The sequence below is a fragment of the Dendrobates tinctorius genome, unplaced genomic scaffold (assembly GCF_039654945.1).
Source record: "Dendrobates tinctorius isolate UK_male_01 unplaced genomic scaffold, ASM3965494v1 ptg000143l, whole genome shotgun sequence".
Lineage (NCBI taxonomy): Eukaryota > Metazoa > Chordata > Amphibia > Anura > Dendrobatidae > Dendrobates > Dendrobates tinctorius.
Genome location: NW_027361810.1, coordinates 20,311,169 through 20,337,460, shown reverse-complemented (window position 1 = coordinate 20,337,460; position 26,292 = coordinate 20,311,169). Strand labels below are relative to the sequence as shown.

The 26,292-nt window shown below is 40.0% G+C and overlaps 1 protein-coding gene across 1 annotated transcript in view; it reads right to left on the bottom strand.

Moving 5' to 3' along the window:
- ARHGAP15 (Rho GTPase activating protein 15) overlaps positions 1-26,292 on the bottom strand; it is an 830,524-nt gene that overhangs the window by 235,153 nt on the left and 569,079 nt on the right. The window contains exon 11 of the mRNA XM_073545572.1: positions 18,684-18,782. Within this exon, the coding sequence (XP_073401673.1) occupies positions 18,684-18,782 (99 nt within the window). The remainder of the gene's footprint in view (positions 1-18,683; positions 18,783-26,292) is intronic.

Below are 26,292 nucleotides of genomic sequence, written 5' to 3'. Positions count from 1 at the left end.
GCAGGGCACCCTGTTTCTTCTTCAGCACTGTTTGATGGCAGTCACTTTCACAGACGGCTGTGCGCAGTACACTGTGCGACTGTGTCTGCTAGTAGTCACGTGGCCGGGCCAACATACAAGCTATGGGTTATTATTGCATACTCTTAGACAATCTGCCACTCAGAAAAATATTTAGTATAGAAGATCCTCATATTATAACATGAAGCCAATGGCAAATCACATTGAAGTACTGTCTGGGCCCCTAGCATCTCTCAGCACTGTGTTCCAAAAAATGACACATGAATTACAGTATTGGCTTTTCTGTCCAAGTGGCTTCTTCAGAGCGGATTGCATTTTGCACATTGCATCCTTTGCACTAATTAATTTTCAGAGCTAACTGACAAGAAATTAGTTTACTCAATCCTAATTTAATGACAGCCTTTCAAGAACTTTACATATAACTTTAGAATAACTAGAGAGTGTAATATAAAGAGCAGTAAGCAAGAAAACCTAAATGTCCTTTAAAATAAAAAGCTTGAAATAATCAAATGTTATTTAAAGGATTCTCAACAAGACCTAATACAATACAATTGTGTCCTTACCTTCCTGGTGAAGCTAGTTAATGGTCTTGGATTTGGAATACATTATATTTATCCTTAACTGGTGAATCTTGTATGTGACTATCAGCTGGAACAATATATGCCATAATCCCATCCTTTTAGGTCAAGACCATCCTAGGACCCCTCTACACCCGGTTTCCCACTGTTACTGATTACATTTGGATATTAGGTACCAGCCACTGATGGACCATCCCAGAGTTCCACACAAGAATCCTTTAGGAAGAACTTCTTTCTGAGAGGTTTCATGAAACTTCAGTGTGCCACCTGGAGTTCCACCAAGCTTCTGGAAATCTGAGTGGACTCATTTTTTTCCAAGAGCCTCCTTGACATTTTCGAGCAAGATTGCAAATATGAACTTGAGATTTTCGAAATGTGAGTTTTGTTTTGGTCTTATTTGAAAGTTTCCTGAACAGACATTTATTATGGTGTGATGTCTCTCCAGACCCCCAAAGCATACTAAACAGAGGAGATGCAAAGGCTTAAAAGTAACATAGCATTATACTCACCTGTCCTTGGCTTGTCCAAAATCTGTTTCGCCACCATTGATCTTCAGATATTCTACTGCTGATTGGCCCTCAGATGATTACATGGGGTGCACCACAACTAAAAGAGGTGCATCATTTACTAGGGCAAGTGGGACGCATGGCACATGATTGACATTAGTGACACATTGTGCTGTGTGAGGGCTAGTCAGCATTGAAAGATCCAAAGGCCAGAGGGAGAGTGCAGACCTCTGGGCAGTGAGCTGTGGCAGCAGAAAAGGGGAGTATAATATGTCAACATTTTGCTGGATTTGTACAAGTCAAATCCCCCAAAACTTTGATATTGGAAAATATATAATTTTTTAAATAAATTCATAGGGAATTTAATTAATTAAAAATCAATTCACTTATCTCTTTGCCCAACAAATTTTGAATTCTAATGCCCAATCCCATTGATTTTAAGTAAGATAAGTCATCACTGGAGGTGTCAAGTAGTGGGTAACATCCCTCTCCCAGCTGAGCATATATGCACTCTTGGACGAGTCCAGTGTGCATGTGTATTGGTGGGTCAAGGCAATATCAGTTTGCTTGACATCTGTTCCAGGGATACAGACACTTTATGCTGTAACTTTCTAAACCTATGTCACTCAACTGTCCCGGCACAAGCGCCAGGCTGGACTAGCTTCTCATGACCATTTCAGATTATCCTCACCTGGGTCTCTCAGGTAACCTTGTGAACTCCCAGGACATCATCACCCTAGGCCTTCTAAGGTCTGCTTTGGCAGATGTCAGGTGCTTGGGTATTAAGAAGCATTGTTTCAACTGTCTCAAGTTTGTTGCTACTTCTCAAGGCTGAGTTCTAACCAGATGTCTGTCATCTCACCGTATCCTAACTTCCATGCTACAGCCACAGATATTTCCAAGCTCACTCTAGTTTACGTAGGTGTCGTCCACACTAACCTTTCTAAAAAATACCATCTTTATGCAACTGGTTACACTTAGCCTCTGCAATCAAGGTAACTCATCTGTTCAAATAAATCTCTAGTTTGTCTATACTTCCCCGAATTCCTGTTTTTATTCATGCTTTAAAAATAAGTGTGTATTTTTTTAATAAGTTATATTTTTTATCCATAGATATTTATATGCTTTCTGTTTCCATTTTTCTGGTTGGGTTGGTAAATCTCTAGTTTGCTAAAACTTAATTGAATTCCTGCTATTAATCATTGCCTTGCTGGAACTGCATGTACTTCTTGCTTATTCCTGTGTTTAACCATTGCCCACTCTGCATTTCTGTGATTATCTTCTTCACTGCTGAACAATGCTAGATTTCTACATTGCTACTGTTCCTGTGTATACCCTCACACCTATCTTTGCTTTGTCTGTGCTACCTTCTCTGCTGTCCTGGTCCTCACTAATCCATATGTCACTCACTAACAACTGCACTGCTGCATGGTCACATCTGATTCTTGCTGCCCACTCAGACCTATGAAATAGAGAAACCACCTCACAGGAGGCAATCCATAACCTCCAGTGCAAGCCCCATCAATATGCCATGATAATAAACCTCAAATTGACCCCAAATAAGTTAAATAACCATCTATTAAATAATAATGCGTTCAATATAAATTGGTGTCCAACAATGGCAGACTTTCTAGATATGTCTCAAAGCCTTTTGCAAGCGGTCAACTTTACATTTTCTTTAATAAACTTTTACAGTTAATTGGAGGGGTATCCCCTATACCTTTCTAGATGGAACTTTACAGTAAGTAATGCAGAATTGCTACGTACAATAGAAAATACCCAAACCGCAGAGACTAAGTACATGACAGAGAAGAAGGATGGAGCATGTGTACAAGTACAAGGCAAGCTCCCCCGGCTTCCTGTGAATAGCACGGCTGAAACACAACATCATAACAAAGTAGTTAAGGTAATAATTTTAGTAATTTGCTTTTTTCAGGTCACTGTAATCTAACCAAAGATAACTAATTGCTGAAAGTAAACATTCCACTGCGACCACAAAAGGAATCCATTACATAAACATATAATTCACAGTCATTTTCGTGGGCTGTAAACAGTTTGGAATGAGCATGAAAATGGAACAAAAATCAAAGTGAGCATTTAGAAATGAAAAAGTGTTTGCTACAAAAGGTCAGTCCCTTTGCTTGGCAAACCCTGTGCAAAACCCTGGGAACAAGCTGATCACACAAGCAGAGAGGGACTTTTCAAGCCAACAACCGCTTTGTTTCTTTAAACAGACATCGGAACCTATAACTGGATCCTGTCAAACAAACGACAGTAAAAAATACATAACAGCTGCTAAGAATTACATTCGAGAGATAAAGGAATAAGTGCAGAGACCCTTCTCAGGAAAGGGACCAATGGCCTCTTTCATTCCTGGAGCACAGTCATAGGCTCCGGGCTGACATTTTGGGCACGGAATCAAATTTGCACTATTATGTGTATCCCACGACTTTGACTTTTGTTTCAGTTATTAAATAATGTAAGAGTTTAATACAAGAATATGAATGCTAAAACCTGTAATAATAATACCGAAATATAGAAGTTATAACGTTATTTTATTGTTCTCCACAAACAAAAAAAAAGATTGTAAAAAACGAATCAGTTCTTAAAAAAGCTAAATTAATATTTTGCTCAAATAAGTTTCATAGACGGTTTTGTGATGGATACACACCTATTATTACAAGACACGAGCACATCTTTTAAAATTCAAATTAGTCAGATTCGCCGCATTTTCCTCTCAAAATTATATTTACAGTGAATTGATTTGCCTAGAATTAAAAATACTTAGAAAGCCTATGCGCAATGCACTAATCTCTTTTCCTCACATACTCAGTGTTGAGTTGTCACTTAATACCTTTACCACTACTTTAGTGTTTATGGCTTTCTCTCTTCATTTATATGGCTAAATTGTGAGTTGTGACGTCCTCTCACTATCCACATTCACCACAAAATACCTGATGCATTCCCTGCTTCTGCTTTTATTTAGGCTATTATTATTGACTGTGCTATATGTGATAGCTAAAAGATATTATGGAGAAGCCCGCTCAAAGTCATTTGGTACTTCTCTGAGTGATGTAATATTCTGCAATGCCAAAGGCTGTTCTAGAAGCTTTTTGTGAACCAAATTGCAAACAGTTCAAATTCATCGGGTTTCAGCACATTCCTAAAAATTCAACTTGCATCAAATTGATTTACTCATCTCTAATTATTAGACTTGCCTTTTATCATGACTTGATGATCACTAGTTCTCGCAAAATCAACATATTTATTGTGTTTAAAGGGAACCTGTCACTAGGTTTTCCTATAGAGCCACCTTTCAGCCCTGTGTTTCAGAATTCTGGGATGCTATATATAGATCTCCAAGCTGCCTGCAAAGCAAAAAAAAAAAAAAATTTATGATACTCACCTACAAGGCGGTCTAGTCCAATGAACATTACTGGTCTAGTTCCAGCACCTCCTTTCTTCTTAAGCTTGCCATCCTCCTCTGCTTCATGTACATGACACGTCCTACATCATCCACAGAGTGTCCTAAGTCGCACTCCTGCACAGGCGCACTTCTCTCTGTTCTGCTGAGGGCAGAGCAAAGTACTGTATTATGCATGCGCAGGAAAACGCCAAAGAGTGCCGGCACATGTGCACTACAGGACTAGGGAGAAGTTCGCCTGCACAGGAGCATGATTTGGAACACTGTGTAAGTGACGTAGGATGAATCATCCACATGATGCAGAGAAGGAGGGCGGCAACGCAAGAAGAGAAGAGTGTTGGACCTAAACCAGTGATGCACATTGGATCGGACCACACCATAGGTGAGTATAATAAAAGCTCTTTTTTTGTTATGCAGGTCAGCTTGGAGACAAAGTTGTGGCCAAAAGTATTGACACCCCTGCAATTCTGTCAGATAATACTCAGTTTCTTCCTGAAAATGATTGCAAACACAAATTCTTTGGTATTATTATCTTCATTTAATTTGTCTTAAATGAAAAAACACAAAAGAGAATGAAGAAAAAAGCAAAACATTGATCATTTCACACAAAACTCCAAAAATTTTGACTTCTTTGAGAAAGAACACGCTATTGTTCGAAACGCGCAATCTACTACTTGTTACTCATGTGAACATACCAATTTTTGCTCTGTCTTGGACTTGTTTTTAACAATAAATTGGACTTGAATTTGCAAAGCTGGACCTTTCTTTTTCCTTGGTCATTGTGTGAAGACTGCACGTGGTCCGGGCTATCCACTACACATGCCTTCAGGTGAGCTGGCTTTTTTTCTTTTTTTGAATGGCTGTTAGACACTCTGGGATTCTGGACAGCAGAGAGGTGACGTCTGGGCCAGAGAGGTAGTTCTGAGTGTCATCAGCATAAAGGTGGTACTGGAATCCGTGGGACTTTATGAGTTGCCCCAGACCAAGTTTATAGATTGAGAAGAGTAGGGGTCCTAAAACAGAGCCTTGGGAGACACCAACAGAGAGAGGGTGGAATGAGGAGGTGGTGTGGGAGTGGGAGACGCTGAATGTGTGGTTGGAAAGGTATGAGGAGATCCAGGATAGGGCAAGGCCTTTGATGCCGAAGGAGGAGAGGATTTGTAGTAGGAGGCAGTGGTCAACTGTGTCGAATGCAGAGGACAGGTCTAGAAGCAGGAGTATAGAGTATTGTCCATTTGATTTGGCTGTAAGTAGGTCATAAGTAATTTTGGTCAGGGCTGTCTCAGTGGAGTGATGGGGGTGGAAACCAGATTGTAGATTGTCAAAGAGCAAGTTAGATGATAGGTGAGAGGAAAATTCAGTGTGGACGTGCTGTTCCAGGAGTTTGGAAGCGAATGGGAGCAACGATATTGGGCGATAGCTGGACATAGCAGTTGGGTCGAGGGTTGGCTTTTTAAGGATAGGCGTGATTGTGGCATGTTTGAAAGCAGAAGGGAAGGTACCGGACGTTAGTGATAGGTTGAAGAGGTGGGTTAGGGATGGGATAAGTGTGGTGGTGAGGTTGGGGAGGAGGTGGGGTCAAGTGCACAGGTTGTGAGGTGCGATTTGGAGAAGAGACAATTAAGCTCCCCTTCAGTGATGTTGGAGAGGGAGGTTATGGGGTTTGGGCATTGGTCTGGTATATAAAAGAGTTATGGTGGTTGAACGATGAAGACTTGCCTTGTTTGGTCAATCTTATTTTGAAGTGTGTGGCAAAATTCTCGGCAGAGATGAGGGAGGTTGGAGGGGGCAGTGGTGTGCGGAGGAGGGAGTTAAAAGGATCAATGTGATCTTCTGCTGCTACTGCTATCAATCCCATTAGCAGATTGCAAATAGGATACTTTATTCCTGTGATGGTCAGGTTCACATTAGTTTTCATGATATCTTATCATTACTTGGCGGTCACTCACTTTCACAAAATAAACATACTGTACGCCACTTAAGTTATTGTGCTCAGTGATATTACAGTATGGTTGGATCCAGTGTGTTTATACTTGGCCACTTTACTAGGCAATCCTCCGCACCTTATCCTTTACTAATATACATAATTGTCACCAGTCACTGTCTCCAAAAAAATCAACACATTTTCCTCCTACAGATTTTATTAGTCTGATTGCAATAAAATATTCTATTCCTGGTCACTTCATGGTACGGCATCATACCAGGCAACTGTATTCTCACTAATTTAAGGAGTAGTAGATGAATCAGTGAGTTCTATAAAATCAACATACTCTACCACCAGCTGCTGTCATTAGTCTCATTTACTGATTGGTATAGAGATTCCTATTCCTTGTCTCTTCATAGCATTGCCACATGCCAAGCAAACCTATTCACAGTGCCATAATCATAGGAGTAGATGGGTCACTAATGGAGATGAAAGGATCTTTTGAAATTTGTGTTCATCAACTTTGTAGAATCTTCCCCCTCCAAAAATTAGGTTTGTGGCAGAAACATTTCTACAAATCTTAATACTGAGAGAAAGAGTAAGAGAAAGAAAGAAAAACAAATTGCGAAAGAGAGAGAAAAAGATAAAGAGAACATAATTGACCACTCTACAGGAGAGAGAGACTTATCCAGTGACCCTGGAGAAGGAAAGCAACTCTGCCATCCAAACTGTGCTGCCTGGGGACCCCCGATCTGTGATGTCCCAGGTACTGACGACCACCGTACAAGGTATGATAATCCACTCGATTTTATTGCTGCAGGACATTATGGGGAAAACAGCAACTGATCCATCTCAAGTCACTGACCTCTACAGAATCAATAGACTCCTACTCTGGTCAATTCCACAAATTTAATTCTATTGGGAGGTTTCATGTTGGTGACACATGATCAATTCCACAAATTTGTATTTGGAGTTTTTATGCTGAAGTGTCCTCCAACCCTTGGATTCCGGTTCTTTAATATTATAGTCACCCAAGAGTGATCTGGTCACTTTCTCCAACGTAATCAGCAAACTCATCTGTTGTTGTTTATTGATGATAGAATGTTTGTTTCCTGCAGAGCGGTAGTTGGACATTAGACTTTCCTTCGCAATTGTGCAGATCACTGTTGTAGTTCTTGGTCAAGGAAAAGTGGTTTTGTTGGGGTTTTCATGGCAGGTGGCACCTGAAGCATATGCCCCAATTGCTCTTCCATAGCTACACCCCTGCTTTCCGACACTGGACCCCTATCTAATGTATCCTTATACTTAGATTTTACCTTTAATTGTATAAATTAACAAAAAGTATATGCAACCAAACCTCAGCTCATACAGAAATAAACTTATACAATAATAAGCCGTCAATCTGTGACTGTCTCCCCTTTTTCCATTTTTACGTTGTATTTCAGGCTTAATGGCCCTTTAAGGGAGGTGAACATTTATTACAACCTTCAAGCTAATTTAAACATCCATGCAAATTAGACCAGTCTCAAACTGAATATGCCAAGATGCAAATGTATTTTATTCACACTTTATCACAATTTGTTGTATCCATAGACAATTGTGTCAAAACCAGTGTACAGTATAATTTACATATATAACACATTCTGGTATTTGATGCAAATGTCCCTGAATAACGTGAACTGAGCATATTATATTTAGACTAAATTCCAATGTGATCCTGTTATATTTAGGGCATTGTCCAAAACTGGAATGGTGCAAGCGTTTTGGCTAGTTTTACTTCAATACATATTTATTGCATACTTAATCATTTTACTTGCACTGTTCAGCATTATAACACTTTGTGTGACACTTATAATTCATGTCACGTGACAGTCTACAATCTAGATCCAAGGGTTAACGTTTCTTCTTGTGAAGAGTGACATATTAAGCCTGACATGCCAAGGTGAGGAGGACTTAGGCTTTGCAATGTATCTCTGGGAAATATGCAGATTATCTCTTCAAAAAGGACAGGAAGTCTAGTGCTACCTGTAGGAAGTAGCAATCCTAAAAGTCAATCCTATCCTCTATAATGAGCTTTGCCACATGACTTGAGATAAAAGCCAAAATCATAATCTCAATTTGCAGACATTGTGTTTCGGGGTACTGTCTTTCATCAGTGCAAAGTGTGAGGTCTGGTTCGGCTGGGTGAGAGGCGTCTGACCAGAATCCAAAGGGAAACGTTTTTCACCTTGGCATGTCAGATTTGACATGCCACTCTCTGCAAGGAGAAAGGTTACCCCTTGGACACCACTTAGATGCCTCTCACCCAGCCAAATCAGATCTCACACTCTGCACTGATGAGGGGCAGTACCCTGAAACACAGTGTCTCTAAATTGAGGTTAAGGTTTTGCTTTTTATCTCAAGTCATGTGGCAAGTCTCGTTAGAGTGTCAATATTGACTTTTAGGATCGCTACTTCCAGTAGGTAGCGCTAGAGTTCTTGTCCTCTTCCTCTTTGCAGTCTACAATCTAGAAACACTTCTAATTTTGTAACATATAAAAGGATCGCTGCTAGTGACAGGGGTTTACCTCCATCTCCCCTGAGGAAGCCACGTTAGAGGTGGCGATACGCGTCGGGTGGTACCCCCCTCATTCTGTTAGATCTTGTGGGCATCAGGGCTCATTCTATATATTCATGCAAGGCCTTTTTCATGGGTTCATATATTCTTGGGCCAGATAATGCATATGCATGCCTTCTATTGTGGAGACTATTCAGTCTCTTTTCTATTTGGTCACGGTGACCCATGTGTTTGTTATATTTTCTCTGTTTGCATGTGAGTAGGTATATCTGCAGATTCCTTGAGAGGCATTTCACTTCATGGACCCTTTTCCCTATCATGCAAATCTTATTTAAGGCTATATATTGTTTCCACAGTGATAATTATTGTTCCAACTATGAGGACATATGCTTTTATGGCCATTTATAATGTGGATAGATATTTTCACGGTCACTTATAGCCATGTCCATCTGTTTGGCATATAAAGGGTTCATTTTTTGTATTGTCAATTATGCTTCATTTTGACTTATTGTTATATTCAATATAGGGCTCATACAGGTCTCATTATTTTGGGAACATTTCTTCTTTTTCCGGACTCATTTTGGGGACTGCAAACCATGCATCAGGCTATGTAGCATCCTACATCCTTGTTTAAACATATGGGTCTGTGTATCTATAGTCACATGTCAATTAGGCCCACTTGATTTCCATTTGTCATGTACATGCAAATTATTTGTCTGGTGTATTATTATCCATGTGTGGCTTTGTCACACTATTACACTTAATTATATAGGTCTCATTTTTTTTGTATGCTTATACATCTTTTGCATGTTTCTGCCCAGCTTTTTGGAGGGGGTTAACATTGGGTGTTCATAGAAACCCCTTTCTTTGGAGTGTCATTTATGGCCTATTTATCTTGGCCTTTTTAATTGTGTTTAAGGTCATTATTTCTTTTGTCATTAGTGTGTTTTCCTTTTGTATGCTGTGAATAAAAATGTATATATTTTTTCATATAATTATGTGATACATATTATTATTATTTTCATCTATTTAACTTGTCTTATTTTGGGGTTGATCGCGTCCAGCTTTGCACACTTCTTTTTCACTCATTTTCATACTTCCAGTAGGTAGCGCTAGAGTTCTTGTCCTCTTCCTCATTGCAGTCTACAATCTAGAAACACATGACCACTAAAATAGGTGTACTGGGCTGTTGGCTTGGATATTGTGCTGGATCTTTTTGTTCTTGACATAGTAAGGTTTAAGGGGTTACATAGATGGGTTTTCCTATAATACAGTGCTGATATTTTTCAGTTATAAACTAATGCAAGCATAATCTCTAAATGGAACCTGCCACATTACAGTCATTTCTGTAAAAATCTTAATACAAAAAAGGAGGAATTAAGGAAACGCACAAATTGTTTTGCAGGAAAAGATTCAGTATAACTTTCACTTGTTTATATTTATATTCCAGCTCTTTCAATGTTTGGAATCCAGTGATCGGTCTTGTTAATTTTTGACAGCTATCATCAATTAATAAATATCAGGGGAAGGCTGTCAATCACTTATTCAGAACTGCCCACAGGACTCCAAAACATATCAGCAGCCGAGATTTAAATAGAGTATGTCAGCAGAAAATTACTGCTCAAACCAAGCCCAGGCTTTCAGTGCACCCTTGGCATGGCCAACAGTTCAGTGCAACCTTCTACCCACCACCTATCCATCTAACTACCCCTTCTTCTGGCTCCTGTATATCTATAGCTGTTACTAAAGAAAGAAGAGGCCGGAGAAAGATGCAAAACATAATGAACTGTTTGGTCAAACCAAGACTACACCTTGTACCAATGTTCGTCTGATCTGACTAGATCCCCATCATTTATCATTATTGTTATGAACGTGGCATACATTACATGATATCAGCAATTCATAATATATCCATAATAACAGATTTCATTTTCTACATGGAAGCTTTGTCCATGCAGAAATAAATTTGCTCATTGACTTAAATAAGTTTTTGCATGTAAGAACAATAGTAGTTTCCTTAGTAGCAACCAAGACAAATTTTTAACAACCCAAAGCTAGATTTGACTAATGGAACAAATTTACATTGGTTGGAACTTTACACAACCTCATAAACGGATTTTAGGTTGAGCTCCAACACGTCAAGAACAATTTTTAAGAGAGACTCCATATCCAAAGTGTGTAGACTTTCTTGGGATCTCACATAACGACCACAAAATGTAGCTTAAAATAAAATCCAAATCTTAAAGTTACACTACCGTTCAAAAGTTTGGGGTCACACAAACAATTTTGTGTTTTCCATGAAAACTCAAACTTTTGTTAATCAAATGAGTTGCCAAATGAATTTAAAATCTAGTCCAGACATTGACAAGGTTCAAAAAAAGATTTTTATATTAAATAATAATTTTCTCCTTCAAACTTTGCTTTAGTCAAAGAATGCTCCCTTTGCAGCAATTACAGCAATTGCAGAGCTTTGGAATTCTAGCAGTTAATTTGCCGAGATAATCTGGAGAAATTTCACCCCATGCTTCCAGAAGCCCCTCCCACAAGTTGGTTTGGCTTGGTGGGCACTTTTGCGTACCATACCGTCAAGCTGCTCCCACAAAAGCTCAATGGGGTTGAGATCTGGTGACTGCGCTGGCCACTCCATTACAGATAGAATACCAGCTGCCTGCTTCGTCCCTATATAGTTCTTGCATAATTTAGAGGTGTGCTTTGGGTCATTGTCCTGTTGTAGGATGAAATTGGCTCCAAACAAGTGCTGTCCACAGGGTATGGCATGGCATTGTAAAATGGAGTGATAGCCTTCCTTATTCAAAATCCCTTTTACCTTGTACAAATCTCCCACTTTACTAGCATCAAAGCAACGCCAGACCATCACATTACCTCCACCATGCTTGACAGATGGCGTCAGGCACTCTTCCAGCATCTTTTCAGTTGTTCTGCATCTCACAAATGTTCTTCTGTGTGATCCAAACACCTCAAACTTGGATTTGTCTGTCTATAGCACTTTTTTCTGATCTTCCTCTGTCCAATGTCTGTGTTCTTTTGCCCATATTAATCTTTTCCTTTTATTAGCCAGTCTCAAATATGGATTTTTCTTTGCCACTCTGCCCTGAAGCCAGCATCCCGGAGTCACCTCTTCACTGTAGACGTTGACATTGGCGTTTTGCATGTACTATTTAATGAAGCTGCCAGTTGAGGACCTGTGAGGCATTGATTTCTCAAACTACAAACTCTAATGTACTTGTCTTGTTGCTCAGTTGTGCAGCGGGGCATCCCACTTCTCTTTCTACTCTGGTTAGAGCCTGTTTGTGCTCTCCTCTGAAGGGAGTAGTACCCACCGTTTAGGAAATCTTCAGTTTCTTGGCAATTTCTCGCATGGAATAGCCTTAATTTCTAAGAACAAGAATAGACTGTCGAGTTTCACATGAAAGTTCTTTTTTTTGGCCATTTTGAGAGTTTAATGGAACCAACAAATGTAATGCTCCAGATTCTCAACTAGCTCAAAGGAAGGTCAGGTTTATAGCTTCTCTAATCAGCCAAACTGTTTTCAGCTGTGCTAACATACTTGCACAAGGATTTTCAAAGGTATTCTAACCATCCATTATGTATGCATAAATTAAAGAAAAAACGCGGACAGCACCGCCATTACCGTATATCCTCAGCTGGTGTGTGGCATTCAGAGCGCTGATAACTGGCAGCTTCGGGTGTTAGACCTGAGAATTCACAATGCTCTGTATATCCAACTAGAAATGAGGTCGCACTCAATGAGCTGGTGAAGATATTGCTTGATTTATTGGCACATGTTACACGTCGGGCCAGGGGAGTGACATCAGGAGTGCAGAGGGAGTTGACAACAATCGTTTCGCGCTATCCAAGTGCTTTGACGGGTCACCCGTCGAAGCGTTTGGATAGCGCAAAATGATCGTTGTCAGCTCCCTCTGCACTCCTGATGTCACTCCCCCGGCCCAACATGTGTAACATGTGCCAATAAATCAAGCAATATCTTCACCAGCTCGTTGAGTGCGACCTCATTTCTACTTGGATATATCTAACCATCCATTAGCCTCCTTACACAGTTAGCAAACACAAAGTACCATAAGAACACTGGAGTGATGGTTGTAAGAAGTGGGCCTCTATACACCTGTGAACATATTGCATTACAGACCAGACGTTTGCAGCTAGAATAGTCATTTACCACATTAACAATGTACAGAGTGTATTTCTGAATCATTCAATGTTAACTTCATTGGAAAAAACTGTGCTTTTCTTTCAAAAATAAGGACATTTCTAAGTGACCCTAAACTTTTGAACGGTAGTAATAATAAATGATAATAGTAATTTTATTTCTATAGTGCCAACATATTCCACAGCACTTTACATTATAGAGGGGACTTCTACAGACAATAGACATTACAGCATATCAATAAATACATAGATCAAAACAGATACCAAGAGGAATGAGGGCCCTGCTCGCAAGCTTGCAATCTATAAGGAAAAAGGGGAGACACGAAAGGTGGATGGTAACAATTGCTTTTATTGTTTGGACCAGCCATAGTGGAAGAATCGGGTGTTCCTGCTGCTGCATGAACCAGTTAGCAGTCTAAATGTGTAACAGTACAGACACAGAGGGCTATTAAATGCATAAAGCATGTGAGAACATGATGCGAGGAACCTGGTTATGGTAAAACATTTTGAATGAGCCACACAGGGATAGTTAGGTTAATGCGTTGAGGCAATAGGCCAGTCATAACATACAGTATGCGTGTTTAGGGCACGCTTAAAGATGTGGGGATTGGGGATTAATCGTATTAACCTGGATAGTGCATTCCAAAGAATTGGCGCAGCACGTGAAAAGTTTTGGAGACGGGAGTGGGAAGTTCCGATTATTGAGGATGTTAACCTCAGGTCATTAGCAGAATGGAGGGCACGGGTAGGGTGGTAGGCTGAGACGAGGGAGGAGATGTAGGTGGTGCTGAGCCATGGAGTGCTTTGTGGGTGAGGGTAATGAGTTTATACTGAATTCTGGAGTGGATGGGTAACCAGTGTAAGGACTGGCACAAGGTAGAGGCATCGGTATAATGATTGATGAGGTATATGATCCAAGCTGCAGCATTCAGGACGGATTGGAGAGGGGAGAGTTTGGTAAGAGGGAGACCGATTAGTAGAGAGTTACAATAGTCCAGACGAGAATGAATAAGAGAAGTGTACATTATACAGACTTTCTTTGAATGCGTTATATATGACAACACATGAGTATTAAGTCAATGTCCTATTCCGGTTGAATAAACATGTCCATAGTTGTACAATGAGTTCTTGGGAGGTACAGCATGTTACCGGCATACAATAAATCTATGATGTTCACAAAAGTTTTTCTCAACTCAACCAAAAATGTTTCAAATGACCTTTAACATGAATAGAAAAGAGAACATTAGCATCTGGCTAATTGTCCATGCTAAATAAACTTATTTCATTGAAGAAACATGATCAAATGGATAAGTTCAATAGCTGAGAGATAGAAAACCAACTTTCCTCCACTTCCACTTGAGCCTCAAGAGGTTGACAATCGAGTCAAAAATGCAACTTCATTATGGGAAATTTTGACAAGTCTGTAAAATTGAGCCAGTGAACCCTAAAGTTCTATTTCATTTTGCCAGATCGATATATCATCCTTTATTTAGAAAAAAAAAATTTCACATCAAATCATCTAACTAGCTCATCAGATATTATTTTTATACAAAGTTGATTCCCATAGTTGAAAAGTTACTGTTTCCCATGACATTGTAGTGTCAGACACTTTGGTAGAGCGAGGTCCATTACCAGGAAAATGCTAGTTCTCCCGAACCCTAACCTTCCCCTGGCGTTTCTGGCACCTCTACACGCTTTCTCTTCAGCATGAAATGTCATCAGGAGCTTGCATAAATATTAAAGTCACTCTTCACATGCTCTATGTCTAATCCAAAAGTCCATGCCAAGTCTTAGCAACATTGTTTTAACTAAACATCATAATAAGTACATGAATGCAATCGTGAAAAAAAGAGTTCCTTGGAAAATCATAAGAAACTAGAGACATTTACATCTATAAATAAAATCTAGAACTCAATGATCAAACAATGATCCAACACTCCCAGAAACAACTGTTACTTTAAGGAGTTTTTTTAGCTTGTATGTTGAATATCATCATGTTTTTAATATACATGCATCTGGAACCACAAACCTATTATGGGAAAGTGAAACAGCTATTTAGGTCAGACGCCAATGTTATATTAGAAACTAATGAAGTATTCCATTTCCTAGTCATGGAATATGCCATAAATGTATAGTAGATGGAGGTTCCACCAATGGGACCTGCATCTATTGCATGCATTGGAGTCATGAAGTGTTTCGCTGTCAGTGGAGAGGTGGTCGGAGTTCCAATTCACGTGTATGGTAATTCCATCCACCTCTTCAGTGACAACAGATCTCTGTTCTCTTGGGTAGGTCCTGCATCTACTATAAATTAATGGCATTGCTACAGATAAGATGTAAAATCAAATCAAAAGCATTTACATGACTGAATGACGAAATATACTCAAAAGCATCAAGATCGATGACTTTCTCACAAGTCTTGATGAGTTGTGTGTCTCATCAGAAATCTTACTGGAGTAAGATTTCTTTTGTAAGAAACCCCACAGCTTGTCAAGAATTAGACGAGCTGTAGCATTATACTCCCGCAACACCCCTGTCCTACCCCAGCCCTGCCCATTTTACAAAAAAAAGTGGAGAAAAATATGGCGCAAGAAAAGGGTCTTATCTCGCTGATAAGTAACAAAAATCATATTGATATATGCTGCTGACCTGATCCAGGATTGTATGGCTGTTGCGGATTTAGGGGTGATTGCAGCAAAAATGCAAATGAAACATGGAAAGTTTATGGTCCATATCCGCACTGCAGGCTTGTGAAGACGCCAGAGGCATTATAAACAAATTTGTGCAACCCCAAGTTTAGCAAAGAGTTTGAGACTTTTCAAAAAGCAATTTATGAAAATTTTTTGGTAATACTACATTGATGAAATGGGCCAAAGGCTTTTTTGCTTCCCATTCACCAATTATCGTGGCAAGTCAATATAATTTGCATCATTTTGCACAATTTGATGATGTTCATTCCTTTTCAAAAAATTGTATGTAGATCAAAATGGTACTAATAATAAGTAACTCAATCCACACAAAAAATGAAGCTCTCATACAGGTCCTTCAGCGAAGATACCCAAGATGCCAACAGTTAAACACGGCCCATTCCATCAGTAAAAATGAGTTGCTTGTAGCCCCTGGATTGGAGAGGGAGTACCACTTCTTAACTGCTAGTGCCCCTGGTTCTTCTTTTGTTTAGCCAGCCTGGCTCTACATCATTATTGCATCATGATGTATATGTGATGTCATGGCAGTCTGGCTAACCAAAAAAAAAGTCCCTGATACTGACCGATAAGAAGCGGTACTCCCTGCCCTGTCAAAGTGTCACAAACCGTTGACCTGGCTGTTGCAATGGTACGCGTTAATAAATTTGCATCAACTCCGTTGCTGGCGATTAAATACGCAGTTTCTATTTCTGTGTTGAAACTATAAAAAATATAGAAAAAAAGCAAAAAAAAAGGCTGAACTCTGTTTTCCATTTGTTACATAAAATAATGCAAATGATAACTAGAATAAACAAGTTTGATATTAGCAATATATTGAAATATGTGGAATAAATAAAAATGCCAGAATTGCTGCTTTTTTGGTCACCTTGCCTCCCAGAATAAAAAATATGTATGTACCATAGTTGTATGTACAGTGGGTATGGAAAGTATTCAGACCCCTTTACATTTTTCACTCTTTGTTTCATTGTAGCCTTTTAATAAATTCAAAAAAGTTCATTTTTTTCTCATTAATGTACACTCTGCACCCCATATTGACTGAAAAAAACTGAAATGTAGAAGTTTTTGCAAACTTATTAAAAAAGAAAAGCTGAAATATCTCATGGTCATAAGTATTCAGACCCTTTGCTCAGTATTGAGTAGACGCACCTTTTGAGCTAGTACAGCCATGAGTCTTCTTGGGAATAATACCACAAGTTTTTCACACCTGGATTTAGGGATCCTCTGTCATTCTTCCTTGCAGATCCTCTCCAGTTCCATCAGGTTGGATGGTTAACGTTGGTGGACAGCCATTTTCAGGTCTCTCCAGAGATGCTCAATTGGGTTTAGGTCAGGGCTCTGGCTGGGCCAGTCAAGAATGGTCACAGAGTTGCTCTGAAGCCACTCCTTTGTTATTTTAGCTGTGAGCTTAGGGTCATTGTCTTGTTGGAAGGTGAACCTTTGGCCAAGTCTGAGGTCCACTCTGGAAGAGGTTTTCATCCAGGATATCTCTGTACTTGGCCGCATTCATGTTTCCTTCAATGGCAACCAGTTGTCCTGTCCCTGCAGCTGAAAAACACCCCCATAGCATGATGCTGCCACCATGTTTCACTGTTGGGATTGTATTGGGCAGGTGATGAGCAGTGCCTGGATTTCTCCACACATACCGCTTAGAATTGTGACCAAAAAGTTCAATCTTCACCTCATTAGAACAAATAATTTTATTTCTCATAGTCTGGGAGTCCTTCATGTGTTTTTTTTTTTAGCAAACTTTATGCAGGCTTTCATATGTCTGACACTGAGGAGAGGCTTCCGTCGGGCCACTCTGTCATAATGGCCCAACTGGTGGAGAGCTGCAGTGATAGTTAACTTTGTGGAACTTTCTCCCATCTCCCTTCTACATTTCTGGAGCTCAGCCACACTGATCTCGGGGTTCTTCTTTACCTCTCTCACCAAGGCTCTTCTCCCACGATTGCTCAGTTTGGCTGGACGGCCAGGTCTATGAAGACTTCTGGTGGTCTCAAACTTCTTCCATTTAATGATTATGGAGGTCACTGTGCTCTTAGGAACCTTGAGTACTACAGAAATTCTTTTGTAACCTTGGCCAGATATGTGCCTTGCCACAATTCGGTCTCTGAGCTCCTTGGCCAGTTCCTTTGACCTCATGATTCTTATTTGGTCTGACATGCACTGTGAGCTGTGAGGTCTTATATAGACAGGTGTGCGCCTTTACAAATCAAGTCCTATCAGTTTAATTAAACACAGGTGGACTCCAATGAAGGAGTAGAACCATCTAAAGAAGGATCACAAGGAAATGGACAGCATGTGACTTACATATGAGTGTCTGAGCAAAGGGTCTGAATACTTATGACCATGTGATATTTCAGCTTTTCTTTTTTTAATACATTTGCAAAAAATTTCTACATTTCTGTTTTTCCAGTCAAGATGGGGTGCAGAGTGTACATTAATGAGAAAAAATTGAACTTTTTTTGAATTTACCAAATGGCTGCAAAGAAACAAAGAGTGAAAAATTTAAAGGGGTCTGAATACTTTCTATACCCACTGTACATTACGTTGTAAGGTTACACTATACAAAAGTCAATTATTCATTACAATATGTGTAATGATGCCTTAAAATCGCCTTCTTAAAGGAGGCATTATGTCTTTAAAACATATTGAAGTGTTGCATCAGATAAGGAGGTGCAACGCCTAAAGGGTTTCAGTTTATTTATTGCTCCTTGTGTGCATGGAGTGCGATGATTTCCACTGATAATTTGACAGTTATCTCATATGATGCCACTTACCTCTTTTTTCCACAGCTTCTATGCACATCCGTACAAAGTGAGGGACTGCACAGTTTTCTCGCTTGCAGAGAGTCTCAAGGTGACAGCCAAATACTTGATCTGATGGGAAAAGAGACAAGATTCGGGATAAATATAAGTTTATCTACGATGATGAGAATTCAAGATCATTCTGGATAAATTCTCATGTAACCACCAAAGTGTGGATTTTCAAATTGATTGTAAATGGCCACTTGGTTTTTGGGGAAAATTTCCCTGTAAATTCATGTAACCATTAAACTATATGACTAAATTTTTGACCTCTCCATAGTCACTATGTGGGAATTTACCTTTACAGTTGAGTAACCCACTTTGTTTTTCTTTATATAAATCCTAATTTAGACATTAGCACCATAGGTGCAACAGCTCTTTAAAATGACTCAAAATTTGTTGGAAGCTCCCATTTGGTTTATAGGACCATAGTCAAGAAAACAGATCTTTAAAATGACCCAAAACTTCTTGAAGTTTCCAGTGGGATTTGAGGTGTTAAAAAGGCTAAAATGTAACCAAATTTTTAAATATGCAAAATGAAATAATCAAAAATGTTAATTTTTTCCAAATATATTTGATCAATACTTTTTTTCTGAATTTTGCTTCTAAAATTCAGCTTTGCAAAAGGTGAAATCTGCTTTAAAAATCCACCATGCCAGTCAAATTACACTATAGAATTTTTCCAGTGCATGTTAATGAGTAATACAATCACCTGCCTTTACATCCCTTGTGAACGTAACATTAATCCTGTTTCACACACCCATGTGTCACATCTGTCAGAGGCCGCATGCTCAAAAAGGCAACCTCGCACAGACTTGGTGCAAGTCATTCTGTCTGGCAGATCTGATCTTAAAACAGGGTCCAATGGATTGCTTCCATGTAAGAGCTGCTATCTGTAGGCGCAAACCAGACTCAGGAGAATAGTCGGGTAGCCGGATAGGAACCAGGAGGTTGGTGTAGGGACAAAATCGTAAAGAAGGAGAATTTTTGAAAAGCAAGGTGAGGACAATAATCAGGAATGTCTACTGGGAGAATAGCAAGGTAAAAGATACAACAGGAGCAGGTGAAATCAAAACTGGCAGTGGACAGCAGAATTTCAGGAGCTTAAATAGCTCGCCACAGCACCGGTTCCAAACCACACAGCAGTTAACTCTATATCTCCCAGTCTGTGTGAAACTATGAGTCCCAAAGGACCAAAACAATAACTGTTGCCCACATAGAGAGCATGGCACCGTCGGGCGACAGAAGCAGAGGCAGGAAGGACTGACACTGATACAGATGTCTCACCATGGACTCGATTTTCAATGCACTGACAGGTCCTGGGTAGGAGACCTGAACTCATCAGCCTTAGGCTAGTTTAACACTAGCGTTTTGGAGCGCAGCGACGGCCTGCGCATGGCCGCAGCTAAGCCCCGCCCCCTGCCGTGCCCCGCCGGTAGCTCCGCCCACCGGCGCAAGACGCTGCATGCGCCCTGCGCCCCCTATCTTTATCACTGGGGTGCAGGCCGTGCGCAGTATGCGTTTGGCGGCGCATGCGTCCTTTTGACGGTGCGCCAACCTGCGCCAAACGCAACCTGCTGCAGTTTGGTTGCATCAGCGCACCGTCAAAAAGGCGCATGCGCCGCCAAACGCATACTGCGCACGGCCTGCGCCCCCTGTGATAAAGATAGGGGACGCAGGGCGCATGCAGCGTCATGTGCCGATGGGCGAAGCTACCGGCGGGGGCGCAGCAGGGGGCGGGGCTTAGCGGCGGCCGTGCGCAGGCCGTCGCTGCGCTCCAAAACGCTAGTGTGAAACTAGCCTTATATAAATCTATATGTGCGAGAATATGGCTTTAGATTATTATGCTATTAGTTCCTCAGTAACTTAATCCAGAATTACCCCAATGACTGGAGCCCGAAAGCTACCGGGAGGAATAGTTCATTGCCTATTAGCAGCGGGGCTCTAAAAGTGAACATCGGGTAGGTTCAGAATGCAGTTAACCTGCAGATTAACCCAATATTTGCAGGCCAATAGTGTTTTTTTTTAAGTGACAAGTTCCCTTTAAACACTGAGTAAAGAATACAAATAGTGTGTAAGCACAGCAGTGAAGATGATTAGTATGGGAGAATAAAATAGTGTCATACATGTATTTAGGGATTTTGGAATACTTTTGATTTGGGGCAAATTGATTCGCCACTAATTGAAGTACCAGGGAAACAATGGGGAATCTGGTGAGATATATGATGCTAGCTGCAGCATTCAGGACGGATTGGAGAGGGGAGAGTTTGGTAAGAGGGAGACCGATTAGTAGAGAGTTACAATAGTCCAGAATCTGGTGAGCCTTATTTGATGAATAATGAAAAAAATTACACAAATTTTCATTTGTTTGAACATCACATGACCAGTTTTTCTTAACGAAGCAAAAGATCATTTAACCATTCAACGACTCTTAGAGTTTCGGAAGAATTGAATAACAAAGAATATGAAAAAGAAAGAAAATGAGAAAGTTGGTGAACTTTTCAACTAAATAAGCTTTCACTTGCCAAAACTCAAATATCCCTTTCAGTAGTCTGTTGGTCTGGACTGTATAGCACAGAATTACTCTAATGCCAGAGATCTTTGTTAAAAATTAAAAAGAAAATAAAAATGGAAAATAAATTATGCAGCAAATTTAATTTTGATTAAATACGGTAGATGCAATTTATATCAACTTTTTTTCATCAAAAAGTCTATAAACTTTAAAAAATATGAAGATACCCCCAATACTATATCGTTTTCTGACCTAAAAATATTTTGAGAAACCATCTGTAAGTGTGCGATCATAGAAAAACGTGGTGCCGTATTGGTTACCGCTGCTGCCTCGGAGCCGACGTTCTGGATTTGAATACAATCAGGACAAGGTCCATATGGAATATGTGTATTCTCTCTATGTCTGTATCCGTTACCTCCAGGTGCTCCCATTCCCTCCCACAGTCTAGAAGCATACTGGTAGGTTAATTGGCCTCCGATTAAACCGTCCCTCGTGCGTGCTTATATTTTGTGCCTGTGGTAGGAAAATTAGATTGCAAGCTCCAGTGGGGCAGGGACAGATGTGAGTGAATAAACATGTTCAGCACAGTATCTCTTACGGTGTCTGTGTCACATAAATAAAGGATATTAGTTGTAAAAGAGAAATATTATATGGGTCAATTGTTAAGTACAGCCTTGTATTGTTGTTTAATATTATGTTACTTTAGAAGACATTTTGTAACAGGGATAAAAGTGCCCCATTTGGCCAATTAGTGCTGGTCGAAGGGGTCAGAACCCCACTGATCTGGAAGTTATCTGGAAGTTATTACCTACCTATGGACACAACTGGATAACCATAATAACTCTGGAACCCCCATATATAGCTAAAATGGAGGTCCTGCTCCCCCGTTCCTCCCCACTTCATGACCACAGTGAGGAGTTTATATGTAGTATGTGGCCGTCCACTCAAAATAAATGTCCATGGGCCAGATGGAAATAGGTGAGGGCTGTCCTAAGAGGTTTCCAATAGTTCCATAGACACCACCGTCTGCTGCTCCATTCAACCTTTCTTTCACTCCAACTGTTGGAGAACAGGGGCTCAAGACCCCTCTTTTAGTGACTGGTGGAGATCCCAGAGTTCAGATGTCTAAACATGACCCTGCATATAGGAGGTTTATGACAAAATCTTTTTAATATGATTATATATTATATTTTCTCACTATATTAATCTGTATATGTCATCTGATAAATTAAATTTACAGATGTGTCCACCTATTTTGCAAATTTTATTAAAGGGGTTGTCCACTATTGGTCAGCCCCATCTTAATGAACTCAATCAATATAAACAGTGTAAGCTCAATTCTTGCAGTGGCGCCAATCCAGCTATGCTGACGCCAATGTATTCTGAGAGTGATGTGCCTTGTTCCTGTTGTTCTAATGAATGACGGCAGCCGCTCATCAGCTGCAGCCTTTACTAGATCATCAAAGTGGACACTCACCCTGGAAGAAAATTAATGAGCTGTTGTTGACGAGCGATCGCTCTTCGGAACAGCAACAAGCCACGTCTCTCTCTGAGAAGAGCATGAACGGCGACACTGCAGAAGGTAAGTTTCGATTGTTTTCATTTTAATTGGGGTCTTGACTCGATTAGGTTAGGGTTGGCCAGTAGTCTGCAACCCCTTTAAAGGGAATCTGTCAGTAGGATCCACCCTCCTAAGCCATCTATGTGGGCATGTGGGTCATAGGAAGAAAAACAAAACTGAGCAGGAGTATGACTTGAATAACAATTGGGTACACCTTGTCCCGGTGGGACAGAGTTATGCTTTCTTTTAACCATAAACAGTGTTTACCAAGTACCCTATGTTAATTATTTAATGCACTCGCTATTTTACTTATTTATTTTGATTAGGGTATATGTTGTCTTTTCTTTGGTTTTGTTTTTGCTTCCATGACCAGTGTGAACATGCTTTTACATCATGCATGTTATTCAACTTATACTCCGGCTCAGTTTTCTGTTTTTCTTTAGTATTTTTGCATTCAGTACAAAGAGCATGTGACCCCTTTTGTCCGATTGGGACCCGGTGACTATGCCACTATTCACACTAAGTAAGTTTTAACATTAGAGAGTGTAGGTACTGTCCCAATGGGGTACACACGTAGGTCATGGGAAGTTGAATAAAACAATATCTTAATATTTGCATAGCAATATTTTATTCCAGAGATATCCATATTTTTCTTAATATGTAAATGAGCTGTTAAGATCTATGGGCCGGACATAGCTCTCTTCAAGAATCTGCCTTCAGAGCTTATAATAAATAAAATGGGGCGTTACCAGTGTGAGCCATGTAGACCAGAAAAGTTGACTGTCAGTCATTACATGTCTCACACTGGTAACACCTCCCCTTTTCATTTAATATCAGCTCTGGAGGTGGATTCTAATAGAGATCTATGTCGAGTCCATAGATCTTAACAGCTTATTTAAAAAACACGGATATCTCTGGATTAAAACATCGGTTTGCAAATATCAAGGTACCGTTTTATTCAACTTTCTATGACCTACGTGCCCATATAGATGGCTTTGGAGAGTGGATCTTATTGACAAATGCCCTTTAAGGACCCTAATTCTTCAAGATACAAATGCAACACATTATCTAAACATTTTTGCAAAGGTCCGGACAGGCTGCAGCTCACATCGCAACCACTGGGTTACCAATAGTTACTTATAGCAGAAACATCTCCCCACAAAGTATTGCAAAATTATGTTTATATTTTTTTTCTAAGCTGAATAACTAACTCGTTCTAGTCATCGGAGAACACACAAATTCAAGTGGAAAGGTTAGTATGGTAGGACCTATTTTTTTTTAAATATGTGACCATACTATTTCAAGAATTTATATTATGTCTTTGAATGGGTTAGTATAATTTTTGCATTAGATGTTACATGTTAGGACTTTATAGCTAATGCAACATTCAAATTCCTTTTTTTTTCACAGTTATCCAGACCACAACATTCCAAGAAAAGTCAATTTACCCTCCTCTAGGAATAAAAAGACATCTCTCCAGGAGAAAATAACAAGTAAATCTCTATTTTCCCTTCAAGCCGAGCTGTTGAGCTGCTCTCTACCTGCATGTCACAGTCCCCCTGCACTAATTTCTTCTCTTAACATAGTAATTATTCATAAACACCTCTTGCTTGCATGTCAAGATGTGGAAATACATGCTAATTAAATCTAATATAAATCTCAGGCAGATCAGTGGCTTTTTTTTTTCTTCTTCTTTCTTTTCCGTGTTCCGTAAATGAATGTTTTTCAATAAAGCTGCCGTAGGTGAGAAGTCGGCGATTTCCTGTTTGTTGCTATTTTTAATGACATATCACCCTGTATGAAGGATGTATCATGCTTCTGTGTCTCCACCTGCTAATTGTCTAATCACATTTAAATAATGAATTGCGGTTTAGCATGAAATTATTTTTTTTGCTCGCCTCCTCCGGTCGACATGTTGCTCGCCTTAGAATATATCCGTACATCAGGTGAGATCGCACCAATTTCAAAATGAGCGCATTCGCCCTGCTTGTATGCGGCATATTGTGACAAATTATGGAGAGGTGACTGTAATGTTAATTGTGTTAGCTTCTATAAATATGTCAAATCATTGGAAGCCTTTATTTAATGCATGCAGGTTAATGACTGCGATGTTTTCCCGGATTATATCTAGAGCTGCGGAATCGCTAACGCAAAGCAAGATTCATCAAGTGACAACAGCGGGATGAGTATTGATGATCTCTTTGACTGCACCTCAAATTGCTCATTTCTCATTTCCTCCTTTTATTCTGAAATTATAGGAGTCAAGTGACTTTATTTAACGGAACTAGAAAAGTGCAGTTCAAAACGTATCAATGCAATAATCTATTGCTTCCATTCCGATGCAAAAATAGCTTTTCTCAAGAAAATTTTCTCTCCATTGCCATCTCTACTATACCATCCTGCAAACCAGAATCTTACCCTAGAAAAAAAAAAGAATATTTTGCTAAAATGTGCCTACTACTGTTATGGGACATATCAAGACTAAGAAGTTGAAATGATCCTCCGCCCATCACTTCTTCCTGCTCTGCAGCTGTTGGCTGAGGTTGCACCACACAAACTTCCTGTTCTGCAAGGTCCCTGCATCCACTTGTTTCAGGGTATTTAGACTGGCTAAGAATCATTGCTAAGGTGTAAGGATGGTGGACTGTGCAGTCACGTTCCTGCCTCTGAAGACACCAATTGCGTTATGTTGTATTGTAATGTGTACTGTGTCATGCATCTTTTGTATATAATGTATAGTAGTGTTGCAAGTAATGCAAAGTATAATATGTATAATGTAGGATGTGATAATGCTAAGTAGCGTACAGTGTAAGGCATAGTGAATGGGACAGGTTGGGATGTAGATAGTTGACTGTAGTTTATCTAGTGACATTAGAATAAGAGTGTTAATGTTTTGGACTAACCCATAGTGGGGGTGGGTTAGTGTTATGGAAAGTGACGGAGTTCCTGATCAATGTCAGATAGGATTTGGAGAGAAAAGAGAGCAGAAGTGCATGGAAGGGTGAACTTAATTGAGAGAAGACTAAGGATGAGGGATAGTGCGATCCTCAAGAGAAGTGACTGACAAGACAGAGCGGCCTCCTGCAGAGTTGTCCTTCAATAGGATGCAGAGTTATGAACAATGAGCTTGAAAAACAGAAGGTAGCGGACCTAAGCAGGAACGAGTGGAAGAAATAGGACACAGAACTGAAGAGCAAGTAAGGAGACTTGCTGATCAGGACTGCCTCAATAGCCCTGAAGTAAACTGTGGAGTAAGGAGATTGGAAGTGAAAAATGCTTTATATTTATTCTTTGTATATAACCTTTACCAAGTTACCACCCAGTAAAGAGTTTGTGTTGAAATGGAAGTCTCCCTGTTGGCCAGCACACACCACCGGCCACATACGGCCTGCACTGGCATGATGCCCTCACAGTACAAGTCTACACACCTAGCCAGGACCCACACTTTAACTCCTTTCTGCTATCCGACGTACTATCCCGTCCACGGTACCCGGGCCCGTATGACCGGG